We start from the raw sequence: 24,914 nt of genomic DNA on the forward strand, positions 1-24,914 counted from the left end.
TGTCTGGGGTAACCAATCAATTGGATTAAGAACAACTAATACATGTCTCATACAACATACCATTCAGAGGAGCCACTTTGTGCTGCCGTCTCTCGTGAAGGACTGAAGAAATACTGAAAGAGGAGCACGAGAGCAGCACATATGTGAAGATTTTTTGACAGAAGAAAATGAAAGAGGAGCACTCATTGTCAGCCGCCGGCTGTGGGGTTTGTGGTGACCGGAGGTGAGACGCTGCCGGCCGCTCCTCTATCCTCCCCACTCTTGACTAGATTTGCTCGGCAGCAGCGTAGGAAAGTGGCGGCGACGGCCCAGATCCGCTCCCCTTCCGTTGTTCGGTCCATCCCGAATTGAGTTGATTTTATCTGTTTCTTGGAAAGATTCCTAGCTTGCTCGGATGGATTTGTTTGCTGTATGGACTATGGAGATCCATCGCAAACTGGATCCATCCTGATCTTTCTCGTTTCGTTAATTAAGTCGTGGATTTGTTTGCTGCTTGGGCAGTGGCGACGCGTGAAAATATCGCTCAACTCGACGACGGGGAGGTAGAAAAGATCGAGAGCAGAATCGCTGAGAAACCGAAACGTTCCATGCATCAAAACGCCCCCTTCTCTCTCTCTCTCTCTCTCTCTCTCTCTCTCTCTCTCTCTCTCTCTCTCTCTCTCGAGAGAGAGAGAGAGAGAGAGAGAGAGAGAGAGAGAGAGAGAGAACGAAAGATTTAATCCCAGAACTGTGTTTGAAGGTTGTCCATATGTGCAACTGCAGTTTTCCTTTCAAATGTACAAGATATAGAGTAGTTTGTACGTAACATTCACAAATGGAAACTTTCGCAGGTAAACTACTGCCATGGAGCGCAAACAAATTTGTTAAGTAAAAAGCACACAAATTCTGTTAAATAGAACACATTCAAATCCCACGCGTGCAATCAAGACTACTGAACCCATTGCTTTCCATCACAATATCAGTAAGGCGTCAGCAGCATCATCCATGTGCATCAAACATTAGCTGAAATTTGGAGATATTTCATGTTCCGGAATTGTTAGCCAGGTACATATTACACAACTATTTTTCCACGCCTTGATTGCGAGCACAAGATCTGACAAGTTATTAGTACAAGACTATCCTCGGTGGTCCAGGAGCTGGCATCACACGTTGCTTTGCTTGTACAGCTTCGTGTCCAGCACTTGCTTCCCACACATTGCACAAACCCCTGAAGCAAGTCGATAGTATGATCGAATTCAGTAAAATTCGGATAACATCTCATGATACTAATACTCTAAACGTGTTCCCCGAGGAGCAAGTTTCTTACCTTTTGAATAAGCGCAGGTGTGGCAATATTTGGCATCCTGGTGTACCTGCTGTTTGCATATTACACATTTGGTGTTTCCATATGGAGTCCACCTGAGATTAAGCAGCAGTGATAGAGTTAGAGAACAGTTCACAACATAATCCAGGGATATATTTTGAACATTTCAAAGTTACAAAAGGAACAAGATGCAATTTCAATAGAGACAAGAAAAAAATATGTCTAGTTCAGGAAATTATCCAACGAGCTTGACGAATCCATGAATATAGAAAACTCTCGGCTAAAATTTTGAGCAACAGATTTAGAAGCAACAGATCTTGAGCAAACACAGAATTCGACCAACAAATGGAGATATAGGATAGTTCCATGAAAATTCAAGATCATCTTGCTAGAACATAAACATCAAGGTAGTACTAATATATGATTTTTAAGTTAATGGAGACCAGATAAACTGAAATTCTTGGTGCCCTAATTCTCCAGGTCCATATGAACCCTTAGCTAATACCTATTTTTATCCTTCACAATAAAAACTCATATTCCCTTTCCTCACCTTTTATTCTGTTCTCCTTTCATTTCACTACTCCTATATTTCCTGAAAGGTTCAATAATTTGAGAGGTGATTTGCTACTATTTCTTTGCACCCAAATGACATTCTACATAAGCATTTCTCCAATAACACCCGATAAGCTACACAAAGTTCCTCCTTTTTGGTATATGAAGCTTCTTGTAAACTTGTGATCCAGATCTGTGACAATTTGTACTCATACTTAAACAAATTCAGTTAAGAAGGTCATCTTGTACTAAGGCCCCTGTATTGAAGAGACACGCATGCTGATAGGGGGCATTAGGTTACAATGGTACCACCATCGTAGTACACAAGGCAGCCACGACCTGGTCCCAAACGGTCAAGAAAAATAGCTTGTACTGCCGAAGCATTGTCAGCCTGATTTAGTCGAAGGAAAATGAGTTTACCTAGGAGCAGGGAAACAGAGGTGCCATGTGTTAGATATTCTGTTATACATTGTAACTAATATAGATAGAGATAAGCGTGTTCTGGCTATAGATAAATCAGGTTGTTACCGATGTATTAGGATGGCCGGTCATGCAATCTCATCTATATATATCATGTAACTCTCTCTGCCATAGTTTGGTAATTATCAACACGCATCCGCCGCTCCGTCGGCGTTCCTCCATCTAGCTTCCGCCCTCTGAATTTCTACATGGTATCAGAGCTCCTTTGAGGCCAAGATCGATCCTCGACATGGCCAGCTCTTCCTCAGCCGTCTCCAACCCCCTTTTCGGCTTCCAGATCTCTGAGAAGCTGGGAAAACAGAATCATGCACTATGGAGTGCGCAGGTTCTCGCTGCTACACGCGGCGCTAGATTGGACGGCTACATCAACGGCACGACCGTGGCTCCCTCGGCAGAGATCGAGCGGAAGGATGGCGACAAGATGACGATGATCGCAAATCCGGCATACCAGGAGTGGTTTGCTGCGGACCAACAGGTCCTCGGCTTCCTCTTCTCGTCGATGTCGCGCGATGTGCTCACACAAGTCGCTACATCCAAAACAGCGCATGAAGCCTGGCGCACCATAGAGGGCATGTTCACGTCTCAGACGCGAGCACGCTCCCTCAACGTGAAACTCTCTCTCGCTACAATGCGCAAAGGTAACATGTCCATCTCCGAGTACTTTGGCAAGATGAAGTCATTGGGAGATGAGGTAACTGCATCCGGTAAAGCCATGGATGAAGAAGACTTGGTAGCTTTCATATTGAATGGTTTAGATGAAGATTATGAACCTGCTATTTCTGGATTGGTGACAAGAGTAGAACCTGTTACTTTGGCAAAATTGTATTCTGTGTTGTTGAATTTTGAGAACAGGCAAAATCTTCGGAACAGCGCCTTCGCGGTAAACTCTGCCAACCGTGGGCGTGGTGCACTGCCAAACCGAGGTGGTGCTGGACGTGGACACGGCTCTCCTGCTGTCCGTGGACGCGGCAAGGGTGGCAGCAATCAGCAGCGCGTCGACAACCGACCCGTCTGCCAAGTATGCTACAAGAGAGGCCATGTTGCCTCCAAGTGCTGGCATCGCTTCGACGACACTTATGTGCCTGATGAAAGGCATGTCGCTGCCGCAACCCATGCTGCCTATGGAGTGGATACCAATTGGTATCTCGACACAGGCGCAACTGACCACATCACCGGTGAATTGGACAAATTATCTGTCCGGGAGAGATACAAGGGGAACGATCAGATTCATGCGGCAAATGGTGCAGGTATGGAGATTAAGCATATTGGTTATTCTGTTATTTCTACCCCTAGTCGTAGCTTACATCTTAATAACATCCTTCATGTGCCACAAGTTAAGAAAAAACTCATATCTGCTCATCGCCTTGTCAAAGATAATTTTGTCTTCCTTGAAGTTCACTCTAAATATTTTTTGGTTAAGGATCGAGCCACGAGAAACACGATCCTTAAGGGAAGGCGCCAACGAGGTCTTTATCTCCTTCCATCTCCATCCCCACCGGTGAAGGAAGTTTTTTCGGTCACACCATCTTTTTCAAGATGGCATAGTCGCTTGGGTCATCCATCCACTCCAATAGTTACAAGAGTCCTTAGTTCAAATAAATTGCCATGTCTTTCTGAGTCCAATAAAGAGTCAGTTTGTGATGCATGTCAAAAGGCTAAAAGCCACCAGCTACCATATCCAAAGTCATCAAGTGTGTCTCATCATCCTTTGGAACTTATTTTTTCTGATGTTTGGGGCAATGCTCCTAGTTCTGTCAGTGGCAAGAAATACTATGTTAGCTTCATTGATGATTATAGCAAATTTGCTTGGATTTATCTTCTTAAGAGTAAATCTGAGGTGTTTGATAAGTTCCATGAATTTCAGAACTTGGTTGAGAGACTTTTCAATCGCAAAATTATATCTGTTCAAACTGACTGGGGAGGTGAGTATCAAAAACTCCACTCCTTTGATAAAATTGGCATATCCCATCATGTCTCCTGTCCCTATGCCCATCAACAGAATGGGTCAGCAGAGAGAAAACATCGCCACAGTGGAAATGGGTCTAGCCTTGCTTGCGCATGCCTCTATGCCGTTGAAATTTGGGATGAAGCGTTCCTTGCCGCTACATATCTTATCAATCGTATTCCTAGCAAAGTTATTAACTTTGACACTCCTCTAGAACGATTGTTCAAACAACAACCCAATTATACCTCCCTCCGAGTTTTTGGGTGTGCATGTTGGCCAAACCTTCGTCCCTATAACAATCACAAACTACAATTTCGTTCCACACAATGTGTGTTCCTAGGGTACAGCACCATTCACAAAGGCTTTAAATGTCTTGATCCTTCCTCTGGTCGTGTCTATATCTCTCGGGATGTCACGTTTGATGAAAATGTTTTTCCCTTTGCTCAATTGCACCCTAATGCCGGCGCTCGCCTTCGTTCTGAAATTTCCCTCCTTCCATCCAACCTTGTTCCACACGGCTATGATCAAGGGGGAGAAGAGCAGAATAATCATATGCCTAACTCTCCTACTGATGCTACTAATGAATCTTATGAAGATCGTACAGGTGATCAAGGAAATACGAAGGAAAATAATTCAGGTACACATCGCCGAGTGACCGGAGCAGAAGGGCAAGCAGAAGGGCACACCTCTGGGCCGCATCAGCTTCGGGATCGGCACCAAGTTGCAGAGCAGGCCTGCGACACGGTCTCCCCACCAAGATCGTTGCCGAGCCAGCCCGAGTGCGTCACGCGTGCCTCGGTTGGACCAATTCCCGCTCAAGCGAGTGGGTTCACCGAACCAGGCAGCGACACGTCTGTGCCAAGCTCAACCGAGGATGATGGGTTCCACACGCAATCTGCCGCGGGCGACACAATCATTGAACCAGATGTAGCTGATGCCAGTGCAGACTCTGCTGAGAACGTCACCAACACCGAACCAGGGGGAGACACGTATACACTGGAGATTGAACCTCCAGGATCTTCTGCGCCAGCCAGGCCTCACACTCGGCTAAGAAGTGGGATAAGAAAAGAAAAGGTATATACCGATGGTACAATTAAATACACTTGTTTTACTTCAACTGGTGAACCCCAAACTGCAGATGAAGCTTTAGGTGATAAAAATTGGAAAGAAGCAATGGATGCAGAATATATGGCACTAATGAAGAACAAGACCTGGCACTTGGTTCCACCTCAGAAAGGGAGAAATGTGATTGACTGTAAGTGGGTCTATAAGATCAAGAGAAAAGCAGATGGAACCCTAGACAGATACAAGGCAAGGCTAGTGGCAAAAGGCTTCAAACAAAGGTATGGCATAGATTATGAGGACACATTTAGCCCTGTTGTTAAAGCTGTCACTATCAGAATGGTTTTGTCTATTGCTGTGTCTAGAGGATGGAGCCTACGACAGCTTGATGTACACAATGCCTTTCTCCATGGGGTTTTGGAAGAAGAGGTGTACATGAGTCAACCTCCAGGGTATGAGAAACCTTCTTTGCCTAACTATGTCTGCAAGCTAGACAAAGCATTATATGGACTAAAACAAGCCCCTAGAGCATGGTACTCGAGGTTAAGTACTAAGCTACAAGAATTAGGATTTAAGGCCTCTAAGGCAGATACATCTCTATTTTTCTATAGTAAAGGAGGTGTTACAGTTTTTGTGTTGATTTATGTTGATGACATTATTGTAGCCAGCTCTGTATCCAGTGCAACCACAGCTCTATTGCAGGACCTTGGAAAGGAGTTTGCCTTGAAGGATTTAGGTGATCTTCATTATTTTCTTGGAATTGAAGTAAACAAAGTGCCCAACGGAATCTTGCTAAGTCAAGAGAAATATGCCTCTGATGTATTACGAAGAGTAGGGATGAGTGACTGCAAACCAGTTACCACTCCCTTGTCTACTTCAGAGAAGCTTTCTGCAAATGAAGGTAATCTGCTTGGACCAAATGATGCAACGCAATATAGAAGTGTGGTTGGAGCACTACAGTATTTAACTTTAACAAGGCCTGATATTTCCTTTCCAGTTAATAAGGTGTGTCAGTTCTTACATACTCCAACTACAGAACATTGGGCAGCAGTCAAGAGGATCTTGAGATATCTTAAACACACTGTTAAGCTAGGACTTAAAATTTCTAAATCCTCATCATTGCTTGTGAGTGGTTTCTCAGATGCAGATTGGGCTGGCAGCCTTGATGATCGTAGGTCTACAGGAGGATTTGCTGTCTTTCTAGGTCCCAACCTTGTGTCATGGAGTGCCAGGAAACAAGCAACAATATCACGATCAAGTACAGAAGCTGAATACAAGGCGTTGGCCAATACAACAGTTGAGATTATGTGGATCCAAACTCTACTAAAAGAATTAGAGATTCAAGCTCCCTCGGCTGCCAAGATTTGGTGTGATAACATTGGAGCAAAATATATGTCTGCTAATCCAGTGTTCCATGCGCGCACTAAACACATAGAAGTTGATTATCATTTTGTGAGAGAAAGAGTAGCAAGGAAACTACTTGAGATTGAGTATATCTCAACTAAAGATCAAGTAGCCAATGGCTTCACCAAAGCTCTTGCGGTAAGACCATTTGAGATGTTTAAGAACAATCTAAATCTTGTAAGATCAGATTGAGGGGGAGTGTTAGATATTCTGTTATACATTGTAACTAATATAGATAGAGATAAGCGTGTTCTGGCTATAGATAAATCAGGTTGTTACCGATGTATTAGGATGGCCGGTCATGCAATCTCATCTATATATATCATGTAACTCTCTCTGCCATATTTTGGTAATTATCAACACACATCCGCCGCTCCGTCGGCGTTCCTCCATCTAGCTTCCGCCCTCTGAATTTCTACACCATGGTTTTCTAAAAGAAAAACTCATTTAGGTGGCTCAAAGTTCAAGTTTACCAGCCTGTCCAATAAGTTAAACCAAAACCAATTTGTTCCATTGCTTGTTTACTATGCATCTTCGTGTGACCACTGACTACCCCCATTACATCCTGTAGCACACTTAAAATTGGTGCCATTGCTCTGGTGCTTTTCCTCTTTCCTTTAAAAAACCACACATCTATCCAAGAAAGCCGAGCAAGTGAAATTGGGAGCCAAAGCAATAGTTATCAACTGCACACGTCTAGTTCACAGATCAATTCATCAATTCAACCCCCCTTCTTTTCCTCAAAAAAGCATCACCGGTCCACATCCACCAATCGAATCAATCGGCGCATGAATTTCTTGCAGCGATACCAACAGGAAATGGACCGCAAAGAACTATAGGAGAGATGGCTCGGTGGGCGGTGGTGGGAGGTGAGGAGAGACCTGACCTATTCTTCTTGGAGAGGAGCTTATTCTCATTGATCTTGCGGCCACCGCTCTCGTTGGTATTGCTGGCGCCCTCCTTCCACTTGTCCGGCACGATAACCTTCCCAAGCTTCTTCTCGCCTGCCAAATTCCATCATTTTTTAGGGGGGGGGGGGGGGGGAGGGGGGAATTACAGATCCCAGCACGGAACTTGTAAGCCAAAAAGAAATTCGTGAAATTCAGTAGTAGAAACACATAGTGCGGGAGGAGGAGGTCCTTACACTTGGCGCAAACCATCGCCGCCGCCGCCGCTGCTGATTACTTGTTCTTCTTGCGTTGGGGTTGGGAGACCGGAGACGAAGAGTTGGGGGGGGGGGGGGGGGGGAAGAGAGAAGAAGGCGGTGAAGATGCGCCGGGTCTGGATCGGGTCGGGCAAACCGGCTCCGTTTAGCAGCAGAGCAGACCTGGTCATCGGCCAGGCCCGAAGACCGGCTCGGCCTGCGAACCTCCTCAGCGGGCCCAATTTAGAACAAAGCCAGAATTTTCTTTATTTTTATATTTGCAAAAATACACTATCATTTCAAAATATTACATATCTAGACTACTGTCGTCCATTAGATGAGCAATACCAAGATGTCACCCTTCCATCAGACGACACCTTTAAAAAAAAATAAATGTGTCGCCTATTCAACAAGCAACACCTTTAAAATAATAAAAAATATTACGTTCTATTACTCTCAATATTCAAAACAATATCGAAATAGTTATAAAAAATTCTAAAAAATTGTATGTCATAGGGGATACTATGATCTAGCTCTAAAAAAATTGAGACAAAATTACGATTTGTACAATGAGAAATTAAAAAGATAAATTTTATTGTATGGAGTTCGACAGACTACGTACAATGAAATTTGTCTTTTTTTCCCATTGTACAAGTTTTTACTTGAGTTGAAATATTTTTAGACATAAATTATAGAATCCTCTACAACATACTTTTTTAAATTTTTCATGATAATTTCGATATTGTTTTGAATTTTGAGAGCAACGGAACATAGTATTTTTTGATTTTTTAACCAAGATGGGCCTTTATTTTATAAAGTTATTGCCCTTCAGAAGGGCAATATCTTATGTCGCACATCTAACATACGAGAGTAGTATAGATGTACAGTATTTTTAAATGATCGTATATTTTTACAAATATTAGAATATAAAAATATAAAAATAAAGAAAATTCACGAAGCCGAGGGCGGAAGATTGGCAGCAGCAGGAGGATAAAGTAGAACATCCCGGTGAAAAAAAAAGAACTGGGAAAAGATTCCTCACCCCATTAATGGCCATTGCCCAGAGCTTTGGATGTTAGGCCATGATATTATAGATAAATGCAGGAAAGTAATTGATCTATCAAGACAATCAATGTCCGTGAGAATCGCAGATGACACTGCAGATATAATGTTATTAACGAGGTTTAGTGGAAATCTATATTTTTATTGTCTAACTACGGATGTTGCTCCCTATAGTTGCAATACTGGCGGTCTAGGATCTTGGTTGTTGAGTAAGAGATCGTCTTGTCTCAGTAAGTACGGCGAACGTTTTTTCTAAGGAGGAGATTCAAATTTGGAGACGAAGTTTGAGAGGAAGGAACACCACGAATGTATTGATTGTAAAGATATGAACTAGACTATGGGAGTATCATAGGAAAACTCTGCGATTATGCTCCTCCGTACTATGTTGAGCGTATCCTTTTTTTCTTTTTTTTCTTCTAGGTGACCACGATCCTCTATTTATAAGGCAGTACGTAGCTTAGTGTACAAATTATCATGATATACAAATATCTAGGACCTGATCGAATTACTGAGCCTTATCCTGAATAACTATTTTTTACCCTACATAGAAGATAAATATCTACCATGGTAACTATGTTGGTGCTTGCCCCCTGAGGGGTGAGCCGGCTGCCAATTACGGTCTAGCGCCGCTCTGCGGGGGTGTCAGGACGACTTGCATTGTATTGGGGTGTCAGGATAAGCACCACTTGCACCGGCATTTACCACCTGTCACCTCGCGTTAGGTCAGTGGCAGAGGGGGGTGTTCTTTTTTCCCTGACATTATCTCTGGAGGTTGGTCGCGTCTTTAGACTTCAGAAGGCCGCATGGGCACCGGAGGGACGGTCCGAAGGGGTCCGCAGCCCCTGGTGATAAGGCCTCCTGTTGAGTTCGAAGGCCGAAGGCTCTGGGGGTACTTACTGTAGCTCCGAGTCTTCGGAAGGCCACGTATGAGTCGGAGAGGTGACCCGAAGGGATTTGCAGCCTCTAGGGATGGGGCCTCCTGCCGAGTTTGGAGACCGAAGGCTCTGGAGGAACCTTTGATAGCGACCGTCAACTATTATCATCAGGCTAGTCTATTTTCCCCCAACACCGGTAAAACTACAAACACCTCTTACAATTATACCGCTATGTCATCATAGTTACAACAATAATTCTGCTCTCATATTTATGAGGAGGTCGGGTTACACGAGTCTGACACAAATTCTGTCCTACCACTAATGTAACTAAAAGTCCAAATGTAACCAACTTATACACATATTCCAACAAACTCTACATTGGCAAATATGCCACCACCATAAGCTCGCACCTTCGTGGACACCGAACTTGGGTTGTTTACTTCACCGCTCAATGAGAGCCGTCCGACAAGCCTGATTTGGCCTAAAACCTATCACCTTCAGAAGATACTGACATCCTTGCAACTCCATCTTGCAACAGTGCACCTCTTACAGCTTGTAAAAATGTGATGTCGTCATCTCTCCCTCCTATCATCACAATCTCGTCGCCTTTCATGATCTTCACGGTCTTCCCATCCAGCTCAGCCCGGAATAACAGTCCATCACCATGCAGAGCTCCAAACAAAATTTGATTCCTTCGTAATTCCGGCACATGCTTAACACCCTAAAACACCCGCTCAACTCTTCTTGCATCTTGATCTTAATGTTGCCTACTAAATAGCAGGATAGCCCGTGTCATCTCTCAATAGGCTATGCCAAAATCACCAGACTTGTACGAAGAGAACCACTCCCTTTAGTGCGTCGTATGATAAGAGCTTGTTAAATACAACATCCACGCTGCAGTTGATTGCTTGTTGTTTGATACCGAAAGAAGATCGTCGCTCTTGGAGTCACTCTTATAAATTGCAATATTAGCACTTGCATCCCCCTCCTTTTCTGGACAGCCCTTCCTCATATGTCCCTAATCCTTGCAATCATAACACCGTAACTTGTTTTTCTTGCTCTTGGTCTCCACCTTCCCCTGCTATGCTCACCACTGTCCATCAAACCTTGAATTTGAGGTGCATCAACTGCATTGTTATTTATCCTTTGTTCAACAACTTCTGCTTTAGATATAGCTTAGTAGTCTAAGTCTTGGTCATGAATTGACCTTCCAGTTTGTCCCAGACTGCCTTTGGCGAGGTTGACCCTATGACATGGTACATGACTTGGTCACACACACAGTTGTATGGTTGCAGCTGCTTGCACATGCTTCTCCTCCTAGTCATCATCCTCTCTCTTGTACGGCTTCTTCTCTATTATGCCAACAGATCATTGACCCTTATGTATAGCTCATACAATCTGCTCGTCGTGTCACGATGCCACCCTTGTGCAATACTGGTCCCACCGTAACTACTATGATGCTCCCACGATCCAATCTATCCGGCTACCTGCAACATCTGCTCATCAGTCTGATCGCCAGCTGAAGCTGTCGCCATGTCCGCATTGTCTTCAATAGCCACTATGCCAGTATGATCGCCATGTCTAGCCAATCCTCACCTATTGCAGCCCGTCGAACGGTCTAGGATGCTTGCCGGAGTGTCCAACATCATCGATCATCACCATGCTCCACCTTATATAGTATCAAGCAATTCCTCAATGCCCGTCGAGCATGACTCTCGTGACTCAACCATGATCTTCATACTGCTTCTAGATCCAATTCAATCATAACTCTTAATACCACTTGTTAGAGATAAATGTACGGAAGCAATTGATCTACCAAGATAATATACACAAGAGAACACATATGACACCAAAGATAGGATGTTTATTAACGAGATTCAGTCCAAGTATACATCTCCAAAGCCTGACTACAGGTGCTTCTTTTCACCGTTGCAATACTGACCACTTAGGATCCCTGCAGAACTACAACACCTCATTGGAAACATGTTGCTATATCATCATAGTTGCAATAAAAGTTTTATCTCATATTTATGAGAAGACCATATTATTAATGAGTCCAATACAAACTCTACCCATCACTAATACAACTCAAACCCAAACACAATCAGCTAGTACACATAGTCCAACACATGACAACTCTTATAGTGATCTTTTTATACTATATATTTGTTTGTTGATGACAAACAAGAGTACGAAGCCGACATGATAGCAGTGTCCCAACTAAAAAAGATTGTACTGTACTAATATAGCCTTGAGGCCCGAGTTCAAATTCGTCCGGATGGAAATGAGCCTGATGACTCTAGCAGGTCGGGCCTGGGCAGGTTCTTTGAACCTAATCGATTTTCTGGAAAACAGGCTAGTCTGGACGGAAGAGAAGTGGTTAAACAGGGATTCACAATTGGCTCCAGAAGGACTCATTTGGTGTTTGTGCAAGAAATGTATCATCTCTGACGAAGGTTTCAGAACTAATTGATTACACAGAGTATACATGGCGAACGGAGCTGATTGATCAATATTTCGTGGAGATGGATAAGGAAATCATTGTGGATAGTACCTCTGTTGAGCATGCACTATGAACCAGGAGGATATATGGGCATGGCATTACGAACCTCGACGCATCTGTGTGCCGATACCATCAAAGGTGAAATTTTTAGCGTGGTGGCTGTGGCACAACTCCATCTCAACAGAAATATATGGTTCGGAAGCAGAGAAATCTGTGGCAGCTTGTAAAATATGTGGTGCAGCGGATGATTCATGGGGTCATGCATGCACTGCTGAATTGTTCCATGTCCAAGTGTGAGTGGGCATTGCTAGATGAAGAGATTACTGAACTCATCGCTACAGCCAATATTGCCGATCCTATAGGGATTGGATATTTTTTATGATGGAGCATAAGCACTTTATCGGACTCGTGGTTGCGTGTTGGGCCATATGGCATGCTCGGATATGCGTGGTTCCAGAGTCCTCTCTCAATATTGCGGCAAGTGCCATGATTTTAGATAAAGGATGTTCTATTTTATTAAAGTAATAAAAATATTCTAGCCCTTATATTTATAGATGTATCTAGCCGATATTTACTATAAGGTTTAAAGCAAGTATGCTGCCATTAAAAAATCTAACAATTGACCTAAAAATATTGAAATATAAATGCAAAATAGCATCAGAAACATATATTATTACTAAACTTCCATTTATCTTTCGCGAAGATATCTCACTACTATAAAATCTATTTTTTGAGACATCTAGATTTCATCTCTACAGGCAGTTTATATGACAAACCGTCTGAGTAGTAGCCTGCGGCCCCGTACGGTTCTAAACCACTTGTGAAAAATAATTTTCACATGTGGTTCCTTATGTAAACCGTCTATAGAAATGAAGCTATTTTCACAGACGATTCTTATAAAGAAATAAAGTTATTTTCACAAACGGTTCACATAAAGAAATAAAACATTTTAAAGCGGTTCCTTATGTGAACCGTCTATGATAATAACTCTATTATCATAAACGGTTCACATAAGGAACCAACTGTATTAGTTTTCATAGTCGATCTATTTTGCACATGTAGAAATCGTTCATTTTCACAGGCCTTTGATCACAGACGGTTACGCTAAACGTCTGTAAAAACTAGTTACGAACCGTCTCTAGAAATAGTTTCTGCAGTAGTATCTATTGTTTTAATCTCCAACTGACGGCATGCAACTTTCCTGCTATCTCTTGTCCCCGCCTTTTGAAACATAGCCTATAAGTGGCACCAATATGTTATTTTGAAGATCACATGCATAGAAGAGTCTATTTTTCTTTATTAAAGATGATGTCATTCCGACTTTGCCAAATTGCCTAAGTATAAAGGGGTGCCTTTCATCAGAATTTGTTTTTTCAGATTTGCATCAATCCCATTTATCCATAATCTAAAATAGTTTGTCACACGAGTTAGAGTCTTAACCCAAAAGGCATATATATAACTCGTCAAATGAACTTAACCATAGGCCAGTGCTATGGTTTGGGAAGAGCTAACCGATCCTGCTACGTTGGAGGCGCTGACTTGCAAAGAAGCTTTATTCCTTGCTGCTGATATTAATGCTACAAGGATATGTGTGGCCTCGGATCGCCGGGAGGTAGTGAAGAGTTTCAATGATCAAACCAGATGCAAGTTCTCGGCGGTGATCACCGAGATCGAGGCTCGACTGCGTCAGTTAGAGAAAATGGAGATACGCCATGAAAGGCGTGGGGCGAAAGTAGATGCTCATAAGCTAGCTAAGTATGCATGTTGTTTAGAAGGAGGCCGTCATGTATGGCTCCTTGATCCCAATCTATTGTAGGTATGTATGGAAACTCTAAAAGTAATGAATAAAATCTCCAAGCTTACGAGCATCTAATAACACAAAATTATATTAGGACATAAGTAGTTTGCTTGCATTCTAAAATACCGAGAAGTATCATATGGTGGATTTAAAAAAAAACATAAAGTTCCAACAAAATATATTACCCTTATCAAGGATATGTACAATAATACTGTGAAGGTGTCACCGATGAATTTTTGTTTAAAATAGGATTACATTAAGGATTAGCTTTGAGCATTTATTTATTTGCTTTAGTGATGGATGAGATCACAAGGGACATATAGGGAGATATCCTTGGTGTATGCTTTTTACTGACGATATGGTACTAATAGATGAGAGTAGGATAGGGGTTAATAGGAAATTAGAGTTGTGGAGATATATTTTAGAATCAAAAGGTTTTAGATTTAGTAGAACAAAAACCAAGTATATGTGCTACTAAGCATGAGAGAGAAGTTGTTAGTCTCGGTGGAGAAATGGTTCCCAAGAAGAATATCTTTCGATACTTGAGATCGATGCTACAGAAGGATGGTGAGTCTATCAACCTTTCCCAATTTTGGAACATGAGCGAAAAAGGGATGACTCCTCTCCCTTTTCGAAACCCATGGGAGTACGTTAGAAATCGATAAAGATGTTAATCATAGAATTAAAGCTGAATGGATGAAATGGCGTCAAGCTTCTAGCATCCTCTACGACAAGCGGGTGCCACAAAAAGCTGAAAGGTAAGTTTTATAGGATGACGATTCGACCTGTGATGTTATAGCGCCGAATGTTAGCCAACTAAAAGGCAACATGTTTAGCAATTAAGTGTAGCAGAGATGCGTATGTTGCGATGGATTTATGACTATATAAGAAATGATCAGATCTGAAATAATGATATATGTGATAGGTTAGAGGTAGAGCCAATTGAAGGAAAGCTTATCCAACATCGGTTAAGATGGTTTTGACATATTCAACAAAGACCTCTAGAGTCACTTATGCATAGTGGGATACTTCTAGGAAGGCTAATATGAAAAGAGGCAAAAGTCGATCAAACCTAATAAGAGAGGAGTTTGTAAAGAGATACTTGAATGGATGAAATATCCCCAGAGAACTATCTACGGATAGAAGCGCATGAAAGTTAAGGATCCACATGCCGGAATTATATTTATGCATCAGTCTCCTTGTATTGTTATTGCTTCTATTTTTATATTACTAATACATTTATTATTATTGTTGTTTTCTTATAATCTTTTTAATTGAATTTTGTAGATTTCATCTCTTAGCCTATCTTAACTTGCTTGGGACAAAAGTTTTATTGTTGTTGCTCTTAGTCATGACAAAGGCTTTGTGTTTTTAGTTGAATCCGGTGGGTTTGATCTCTAGTAGAGATGCCATCGCCGACCTAAACCTGTCTATAATTTATGGTCACTACTATAGAATAGTAGAATAGGGTTTTATTGCTGGTTCCAAATCCTCTGTCATTGTGGGTTTGGAACTAGCAGTGGGTAAAGAGTAGTGATAATGTGGTGGGGAACCGGTAGTGTTGCCCTTTTTTAGGAAAAAAGAAAAAATCCTGAGCACCCGCTCGCCCTCGCCCCCACCTGTAGTTTCATCCATGATTCAAATCATCGATAAGCAAATTAAAGCACAACTTCGCAAAATCTAGAGTCCAATTAGATTAGCAATAGTTAGGCAAGCTATTGCTAGGTGATCATAGGCGTACTTTTGCTAAAATAAGGCCTCTCCAGCAAGGTCAGAGATCCGGAAGCCCTCGTAGCTCCTAGGAAGGGAAAGGATTGGTGCGACTCAATCCTCGTCACCGGTGTATTGTACTGTCGGTGGCGGCAGAGCAGGAGAAGGTAGAGCACGCCGAGGAGGGCTCAGTAAGGTCCAAAGAAATAATTTATTTGCTACCTCGTAATAGGAGCTCATTTTTTTGGTTGCTAATTAGTTGTGGTTGGTTGGTATCCAGCCAAAAAATATTGAAGTAACCATGGTGTTTCTAACTGTTTCTCTTACGTTCAAATCTTGGGATGAAATGCAATGCTCTGGGGCACGCTTACATAGAGGCAGCAGACAGAACCAAATATTCTTGTCATTTTATCCTCCGCTGCAACTACATTGTTTACTCGGTTTTCTAGATCAGTAACGCGTACCAAACTAATTGAAACCTTATCTTCCAGTCCCTGAAACACAGACCTCGTCTTTAGCGGTCATTTATCAAATTTATCAGAGCCGTAGCTTTCTATTCAAATATCTTAAACCTTATCTTTAGCTGTCATTTGCTTTCTGCCTTGGTTGCTAAACTTCATATATTGATATGCTCTGCTCCTTATCTTTAGCTGTCATTTGCTTTCTGCCTTGATTGCTAAACTTCATATATTGATATGCTCTGCTATGGGCCGACCCTTGCTGTGCTGATTCAGACCAAGAGAGAGATTGTAGGCATGTACTGGGGAGTCCAGCAAGCAAGAATCAGTACGAGGATACTGCTAACGCCGGCGGTCAAGCACAACCACAGGCTAATTTTCCTGAAGAAATCGGACCCTGCTCCGCTGATCGATCGGATCGGAGGTGCACATGCAGATCGATTTCATGTCTGAAGAAATTTTCGATACTGACAGCATGAATACATTCTGCTAAAAAAAACATCATGGATACATGATCGAGTGGCATCCACATGAGTGAAATCGAATACAGGGGAATTTATTTATTATATTTTCATTGGGTTCTATTCCCATGCCCCCTTCAAGTGTTTGTTTTCAGATGCACAAGCAAGTCATGGATGATCACTCGCAAAGAAGAAAAATAAAGACAAGAGTAATGCAATGCCTGTATCTTAGACCTTATGTTTAGCTGTCATTGATTTGCTGCCATGTAATATGAGTCTCCCTTTTAGATGAATATGAGCTGATTTATTGGTTTCTAATTGATTAATTATTCTTATTATTTGGTTGCTACATATAGGAGACATGATCTAATTCTTTATTTGAGCGGTTGTCAAGTGAACTATTCTAGGGTCCGATAGATATTATTATAAGGTTATATAAATGCGAGGCTTCACTTGTAAGAAAATATTGGCAATGAAAAATAGGGGGCCATGTGTTGATATAAAAAAATAGCACCACCAGATTTTTTGTATACACCAGATAGTTCGGTGATCAATGTTGTGTCATCTCCGGACTATCCGGTGCTTGTAGTTCGATTTTGGCCAGAAGACATATTTTCTGGAAAAAATAGTCCGGTGAGTGGCTCATTGAACGCCGGACTATCCGGTGCTTGTAGTTCGAATTTGGTGCAGTAAAACATGCTCTCTGTATAAAATAGTCCTGTGAATGATCTGGTGAAAACGCCAGACTATCTGGTGTGTAAAAGGTCAATTTGCGCCGAAAATTTTCTCTCTAGAAGAAATGGTCCGGTGGAGATTCTGGGATATCACCGGACTATCCAGTGTGTAGAAGGGCAATTTGTGCCAAAAACTTGCTCTCTGAAAAAAAATAGTACGGTGGAGATTCCGGGGTATCACCGAACTATCCGGTGAGAAGAAGGTTTTTAGCCCAAAAAATGTTCTCTGGTGAAAATTGTCCGGTGAGGTATTTGTTGATTGCCGGATCATCCGGTGCGTTCAAAAGGAGAACTTTGCAAAAAAATTGCTCTCTGCAAATATTGGTCCGGTGACATACTCCAGTGAGTATAAATGTGACGTCGGAATATCCGGTGTGTGTAAGATCGAGTCTTAGAGTTTCGGCTGAGTGAACTCGCCGGATGGTCCAGTGTTCTGGAGTTTGTTGTCATCGGACCATCCGGTGTTCAGTCCGAAACCGAATCAAAGTGGATTCATGGATTTGTTCGGATCTCTTTCGCAATTTTGGCCAAACAGAACGTGTTTATGGTTGGAATAGAGTCCTACTTCGATTTTTTAGGGTCAAGATCATACCCCCCTTATAAATAGTCGAGGGGTGGAGGCTGATTGCATATCCATCTGTCAATCGCATCTATTGCATCTACTTTTTATTTTGCCTTTACTTTCCTACAATTTAGGATTAGTTCTTCGCTGCTACTTCGAATTCCTGTGGTTTAGGTGGTAGTTCTTAAATCGTTCGGGCGGCGATCTCCAAAGTTGCCGGTCGAAATATTTGCTTGTTTGCTTATAAACAAATAGCGCGTCGCTGTAAAAAACGATAAGTATCCTTGATAGATCCGTGTTAACGAGGTGTTAGCCAATTCTGTGCTAACACGGAGCCAAAAATATGTCACGCCTGAGGACAGGCTTACTGTGTTCTAGAGTGGATCCGTTGTCCTTCAATCCTTTTTTAATATTTTCAGTAAGACATGCATGAGCTTATGGTACTGCCCTAGTTGCATAAGAGATACGCCAAGTTCCTGTTTTCAGACTTGCATGATCCTAGCAAGGAGATTACTGTTTTAGCACGCAATATCACAAAGTGCCAAGGTCCACTTTTTCTTAAAACTTTTTTATTCGATCACCATTTCTCTTCCTTTTATCATCTAGGTCTCAGTGCACAATTGTCGTACACTAGATTAGTTTGCAGCTGATCTGGATCTGAATAAATACATGTGCCACGGCCCACGTGGACTTGCGAAGCATACACTCAAAAATTAAGCCAATTTAAATTGGTTGGCACATGCATGCTACGACCCGCAACTTTGCTGCACCAGAGTTTTTTTTATTTTTATATTTTTTTATTAAAAATTTAAATAAATAGATTCCCTGCAGAAAAATTTGCAAAACTAGACGCTGCAGCCTTCTGAGGAGGCGGTTAGGACCATTTTTTCCTCTAAAAATGTAATTTTTTCCATTTTTTCCTCTAAAAATGTAATTTTTTGTGTAATTAAAGAAATAAAAAGGAAGGGGTGTAAGGAAATTAAGAATTTAAATTTGGAGTAGGTTATGTAATAGCCGAAGAATAAAAAATCAGAATTAGTAGTCGCAGTATTTTACGTGGGTATGGGGTGCGAACGAGCACAAACATAGTATTAAACATAGGATGAAAACATTACAATACACTGTAACCGCGACGACACGATGAGGAAACAAAGGTGGCATATACGGTTCGCACTAAGACCTACTTATTAGTGCGCCGATCCTAATCATAACATGCCTTAGGGAGGGAAAGTATGTCGGGTTACATTAGGTAGTCTCTACTGAGTGCATCTAGGATACTTTCCCTTTCGAAGGGCATCGGGACATGCCGTCTTAGCACGGCAGGCTCTCTCCCGCTTCCTTTCCCTCTCAGCCTCCCGAGCCTGAGCCACGATACAGTCGTGCGTCGCCTTCCTCATGCGCTCTTCTTCCTCCCGCTTGAGGCGAAGTTCCTCTTGTTGTTGCTCGTACTCCCGACGTGCGTACGCTTCCCTTCTCCACCTCATGTTCATGTCGACCCACTGCTTCTGTGAGTCATTTTGCTCATTATCGAGCCATTGAATAAAATCACAGAGCGGTGGAGGGGACTGAACAAATGGAACAAGATGAGCGGTTAGTAAAAGAGGGTGCGAAATCGGAAGAGATGAGGCGGATATCTGTTACCGTACCGGTCGATAACCAGTTGTTGCATGACGAGGCTTGTCATACTCGTAGTTGGCACACATGAAGAAGCGCAGCCCATAGGTGTATGAGATGTCCTGCGACTCGCGGAGCTTACAAAGGTCACCACAGAAGCACATTGGTGGTTCAAGACCTTCAGGTATGGTAGTCCCCCAATGTTTCTTTGGTGGGCTTGATGGAGCTGAGGAAGATATTGCACTTGAGAGATATGAGAAATGAGCGATGCTTCAACGTAAGGAGGTTCGGCTATTTATAGTTGGGGGAGGCAGGAGCATTGGATTCGCTCGTGAAGAAAGGAGTGAGGGCAGGGGCATAGCTGGTGGCAGGAGCATCGGATTCCATCTTGAAGAATGGGAAAGTTGTGTCATTGCTCAAGGTCAGAGATTCCACATTTATTGGTACCCGTGTTGTCATTTATTGTTTGGAAAAAGCTGGGTAGTGTTGTCACATCTTGTTTAAAGCCTGCGGCAGGAGGCATGTGTTGTCAAGTCATGGTTAAAATTTAGTGGTGTGGTCACTTCTTCATTGAGCGTGTCTGAATACGAAATGCATTTACGAAATGCTAAGTCGACCATACAAAGTAAACGTGTTTTAATACATAGGAGTACATCACGAAGCGAATATGCATATGTTAGTTACATAAAATATAAAATGCTACTCATGCCTCCCTCGTTGCCATCGCCCGTGCGCCCCATCATGGTCCCGATACCGCTGGTTAACCCTCACGTGACCCAGTTATAAACCTCTACAAGGTTTGTAGTCATTACTCCATATCTTGCACCACCATTGTCGTACAACAGAGTCCATTTTTCATTTGGCTCATTGCGTATCCACTGTGAGAAGCTCCTAATAGATGAGCCTGATCTCTTTATAATCTGCGGAGTATCGGTTGGGAGAGGACCGAGAGCTATTGGTTCATCACCGTTAGGTGCAGCCTCCGCAGTTTGTTTTAGAGTCAGTTCATCAAGTCTTGCCCATAATGCATTGAACTTACGTTGCTGGTTCTGACTGCACAACTTCTTGAAGAGCTTCATTAACTCTCTGTTTTTAAATTGTCTGTAGAAGTTCGCACCCATATGGCGCATGCACCACCTGCTTTTGAGATCGAGCCACTGTGCTGCTACACCCAGTCGCACGCTACCATGTTGCATATCCAGCAAATCCTGCAACAATCCTACATGTCTATCATGAATGAGACACACATCTGGTCGGTCAAGAACAATTGCATGTTTAACCCGCTCTAGGAACCAATACCAGTTGTCCTCGTTCTCACTCTCCACGAAAGCAAACCCTAGTGGCAGGACTTGGTTGTTACCGTCGACCCCTATTGCAGGCAAAATCTACCCTTTGTACTTTCCAGTCAGGAATATTCCATCTAGGCATATGATGGGTCGGCAATATCTAAATTCTTTGATAGTTGCAGCGAATGCAAAGAAAGCACGCTACAACACTCTTTTTCCGTTGTACTCCACATCAGTAGAGGGGTAATGCTTGATATCATAGTAGCTACCTGGATTTCTTGCATAAATTGTGCTAATTGATGAGGTAGATTGTGATATGAATCTTCATATGTACCGAACCTCATCTCAATAGTCTTTTGTTTCGCCCTCCATGCCTTCGCATAGTTTATTATGTACTGGAACATTTGCTCAATAGCACGGATTATTGATCGTGGCTCATACCTTAGGTTGTCCACAATCTCTCCGTATATAACATTTGCAATGAAAGCAGAAGACAGGTTCCGGTGGGCGAACTCTATTTCCTCAATGTGACAATTATGTTCCTTAACTATTGAGAATTGCGAGTAGTCTACCCATTTCTCTCTGAATGCGTGCACCCGCCAAGGGCACTGAGGCACCAAGTACTTCACATCGTACTCTCTTTTATTTGATTTAACAACCTTGAATTGCTTACGAAGAGACAACGACCAGAATTTTACTGCATCAATAACTGCCTCTTTTGTAGGGTACATAGCACCCTGTGACACCTCATTCTCATGGTACTGCCACGGTGTCCGGTCAGCCTCGCTAACCACCAACTTCAAAAATTCATGATCCCGCCACTCTGCAGGAACTAGAGCATTACCCTCCTCATCAGACGAATCCCCATCGGCAAGGCCTTCCTCCAACTCTTCATCCTCCAAATCCATATCTTCAATGATGCTAGGGATGTGCTCCCCTTCATCAACTACACCCATCGGTTGCAGCTCTGGAACATCACCAACTTCCTCCCTGGACCCTACATTAGTCGCCCCTGACTCATCTTCCATTGCCTCACTTGGTCCTGCTACTGCTTCCGCAGAGTTCACCTCATTTTGATCTTTCAGGTACGCCTCAGCTAACAAAACAAGCGGCAGGCCACGTTCACAGCATATATCTACATACTGCCTCCAAATTGATGTGGCTTCGATGGGAACAAGCTCACCAAAGTATCCATGACTAGCACGGCTCAGGACAACTTTCAACTTCAGCTCATATTGCTGCGGATCCAGTTGGAAAAACCGCATGAGCCATTTGCACACACCCACAAGGGTCCTCTCATTAGCTTTACTAAGCCCCTTAATGACATGACGAAATCCAGACAGATCTACACCGTTAGGACCGTACCTAATTTCATCCTCACCATAATATATCCGAAAAATTAATTTATCTGCCATCCCTGGAAACACCCGCAAACATAACCCATGTTAAGACAACAAACTATATTTCTAATTATTGGATAAAATAATTTCTAAATGCTACCATAGGTTCGCAAATTATCATCTACTGTTGCCTCCTACGTCCACAGGTACAAATAATATACTAAAAATAATATACTACAAATAATATACTAAAAATAATATTCTATATTGAACTGCTATCGTACCATTTTCTAAATAAATTTGATAATTTTCTAAACCCTAGGTCATAAATATCTAAACCTTATGTCATATACTACTACTGCACTAATTAATAATAATAAAAAGAAAAAAAAGACTTACCCGAAATTTTCCTTCAAATTCGCGGCCCAAATGCAGCAGGGCTTCGCCGACCTCTATCCCTCCCCTCTCCTCTCCTCTCTTCTCCTCTCTCTTCTCAATTTTTCCTTTTTTCGGATTTTTATGAATTTTTGGCCATTTTTAGGTTTTTTTATAGGAGAGGGCGGCCGGGCGAGCACCGCGGCGCGGCGGGCGGGGATGCCCCTTACCACCCCCTGAGAGGACGGTAAGGCGTCAGGCCGGGCGGGGAGGCCGTACCCGCCCTCTGAGGGGGCGGTTAGGACCCCTAACCGTCCTCTCAGGGAGCTGCATGCGTCTAGTTTTGCAAATACTTCTATCAAGAATCTATTTATTTAAATTTTTACTAAAAAAATCAGCATGTTTCTTTTATCATATCATGTTTATCGAAAGTCGCATCACGGGATAGTTTGTTTAAAAAAATTAGGCATTATAGTAGACGGAGACGGGAGACCTACTCTGCAATCCTTTCTTTTTCTCTTCATGTTTTGTGATGCTTAGTTAATATAATCTAACTTAATAGGACTAACCGCCAGGACCCCTAACCGCTCTCTCAGAGAGCTGCAGGCGTCTAGTTTTGCAAATACTTCTATCGAGAATCTATTTATTTAAATTTTTACTAAAAAAAATCAGCATGTTTCTTTTATCATATCATGTTTATCGAAAGTCGCATCACGGGACAGTTTTTTTTAAAAAATTAGGCATTATAGTAGACGGAGACGGGAGACCTACTCTGCAATCCTTTCTTTTTCTCTTCATGTTTTGTGATGCTTAGTTAATATAATCTAACTCAATATACAATGTATCCTATGTAATGTATCCTGTGTAATGTTCGTAAGCAATCACAAAAACCAGGTGTATCTTAGCTCTACTACTAACTTCTTGTGCTTGCCTGTTTGGAATAGCCAGGAGTCATAATCTATTCATGTATATGATAAAAAAGGCTTATTTTTAACGATGCATGGCTGATTAATATAGGCAATGCTTGGTTTGTACGAATTAATATAGATGGAGATTTATTTATGTATGTGATCAAAAGGTTTATTTCTAGCGACGACGTGGCTAAATGAGAAGTATATGATCACTCCATTACACACAAAGTTCGGCGAGGTTAGCGGCGGGGATTAGCTTCCCAAGAGGTTTCATCGGTGCCAAGTTTAGAGGGAGGTTATGGGAGGAAGTCAGAGGCCATTATGTTGGGTTTGCACATTCATGCTACGTTCCGCATGCAACTTGCTGCACCATTCAACTTAATTGGGTAATAAGGAAATCGAATCGCTGTAGACGGAGACGGGAGAGACCCACTCCTGCCCTGTTTTCTTTCTTTTTCCCATGTCTTGTGATGCTTAGTTAGTTACAACCAACTTGCATTATATGTATTTTCGTTCGTGGCCCGCAGTAATAAATTCTGTGATCCATTCCCATTATAGAAAGACTTGTTGTCGACTCACACTTCAGCGCATGCAGCGCAATATGGATAGGATGCCGGAGGAGCGGAAGAAGAAGCAGGCCGTACGTGCTGCGTAATCAAGTGCGTGAGTTTGCCTAATCACTTAGAATTAAGCTTCTTAATTCCTCACTATATTATGCTCAGGCTAATGGACAAGCCGAGTCTAGCAATAAAACTTTGATTAAGCTTATAAAGAAGAAGATAGAAGAACATCCAAAAAGGTGGCATGAAGTTTTGAGTGAAGCATTGTGGGCTCATCCTATATCTAGGCATAGTGCTACTAAGGTTACTCCTTATGAGTTGGTGTATGGACAAGAGGACGTTTTGCCCGTTGAGGTAAATCTTGGCGCATTGAGAGTGGTACGATAAAATGACTTGTCAGCCGTTGATTATTATAATGCAATGATAGATAGAGTAGATAAACTCAATGATGAAAGGCTTAAAGCTTTGAGAGAAATTGAAAATGATAAGTTGAGAGTAGCTAAAGCCTACAATAAGAAAGTAAGGGCAAAATCGTTTCAAATAGGGGATTTAGTTTGGAAGATGACTTTATCTATTGGATCCAAAGATAATAAATTCGGGAAGTGATCTCCTAGTTGGGAAGGTCCTTTTAAAGTTGTAAGAATTGTGCCTGGGAATTCATACATGCTGCAATATGTACAAGGAGACAAGATGCCTCACGCTATCAATGAAAATACTTGAAGAAATATTATCCGAGCGTTTGGCAAGATGCTTGAGAAGGTAACTATACATGGCC

The 24,914-nt window shown here is 42.2% G+C and overlaps 1 protein-coding gene and 1 non-coding gene across 2 annotated transcripts; one reads left to right on the forward strand and one right to left on the reverse strand.

Moving 5' to 3' along the window:
• Positions 1-1,000: 1,000 nt before the first annotated feature.
• Positions 1,001-7,985, reverse strand: LOC133896492 (uncharacterized). Its single transcript, XM_062337120.1, has 4 exons — positions 7,891-7,985; positions 7,633-7,750; positions 1,307-1,398; positions 1,001-1,207 (listed from the first exon to the last, which is right to left on the reverse strand). Exons 1-4 carry the CDS (start codon positions 7,904-7,906, stop codon positions 1,143-1,145), a joined length of 291 nt encoding a protein of 96 aa, XP_062193104.1. The 5' UTR covers positions 7,907-7,985; the 3' UTR covers positions 1,001-1,142.
• On the forward strand, positions 3,045-3,183 carry LOC133896531 (small nucleolar RNA Z247). The gene has a single exon (XR_009905784.1). It is a non-coding gene; the product is annotated as a small nucleolar RNA Z247 (small nucleolar RNA).
• Positions 7,986-24,914: the final 16,929 nt, after the last annotated feature.

This window comes from Phragmites australis, chromosome 16 (assembly GCF_958298935.1).
Source record: "Phragmites australis chromosome 16, lpPhrAust1.1, whole genome shotgun sequence".
NCBI classification, from domain to species: domain Eukaryota; kingdom Viridiplantae; phylum Streptophyta; class Magnoliopsida; order Poales; family Poaceae; genus Phragmites; species Phragmites australis.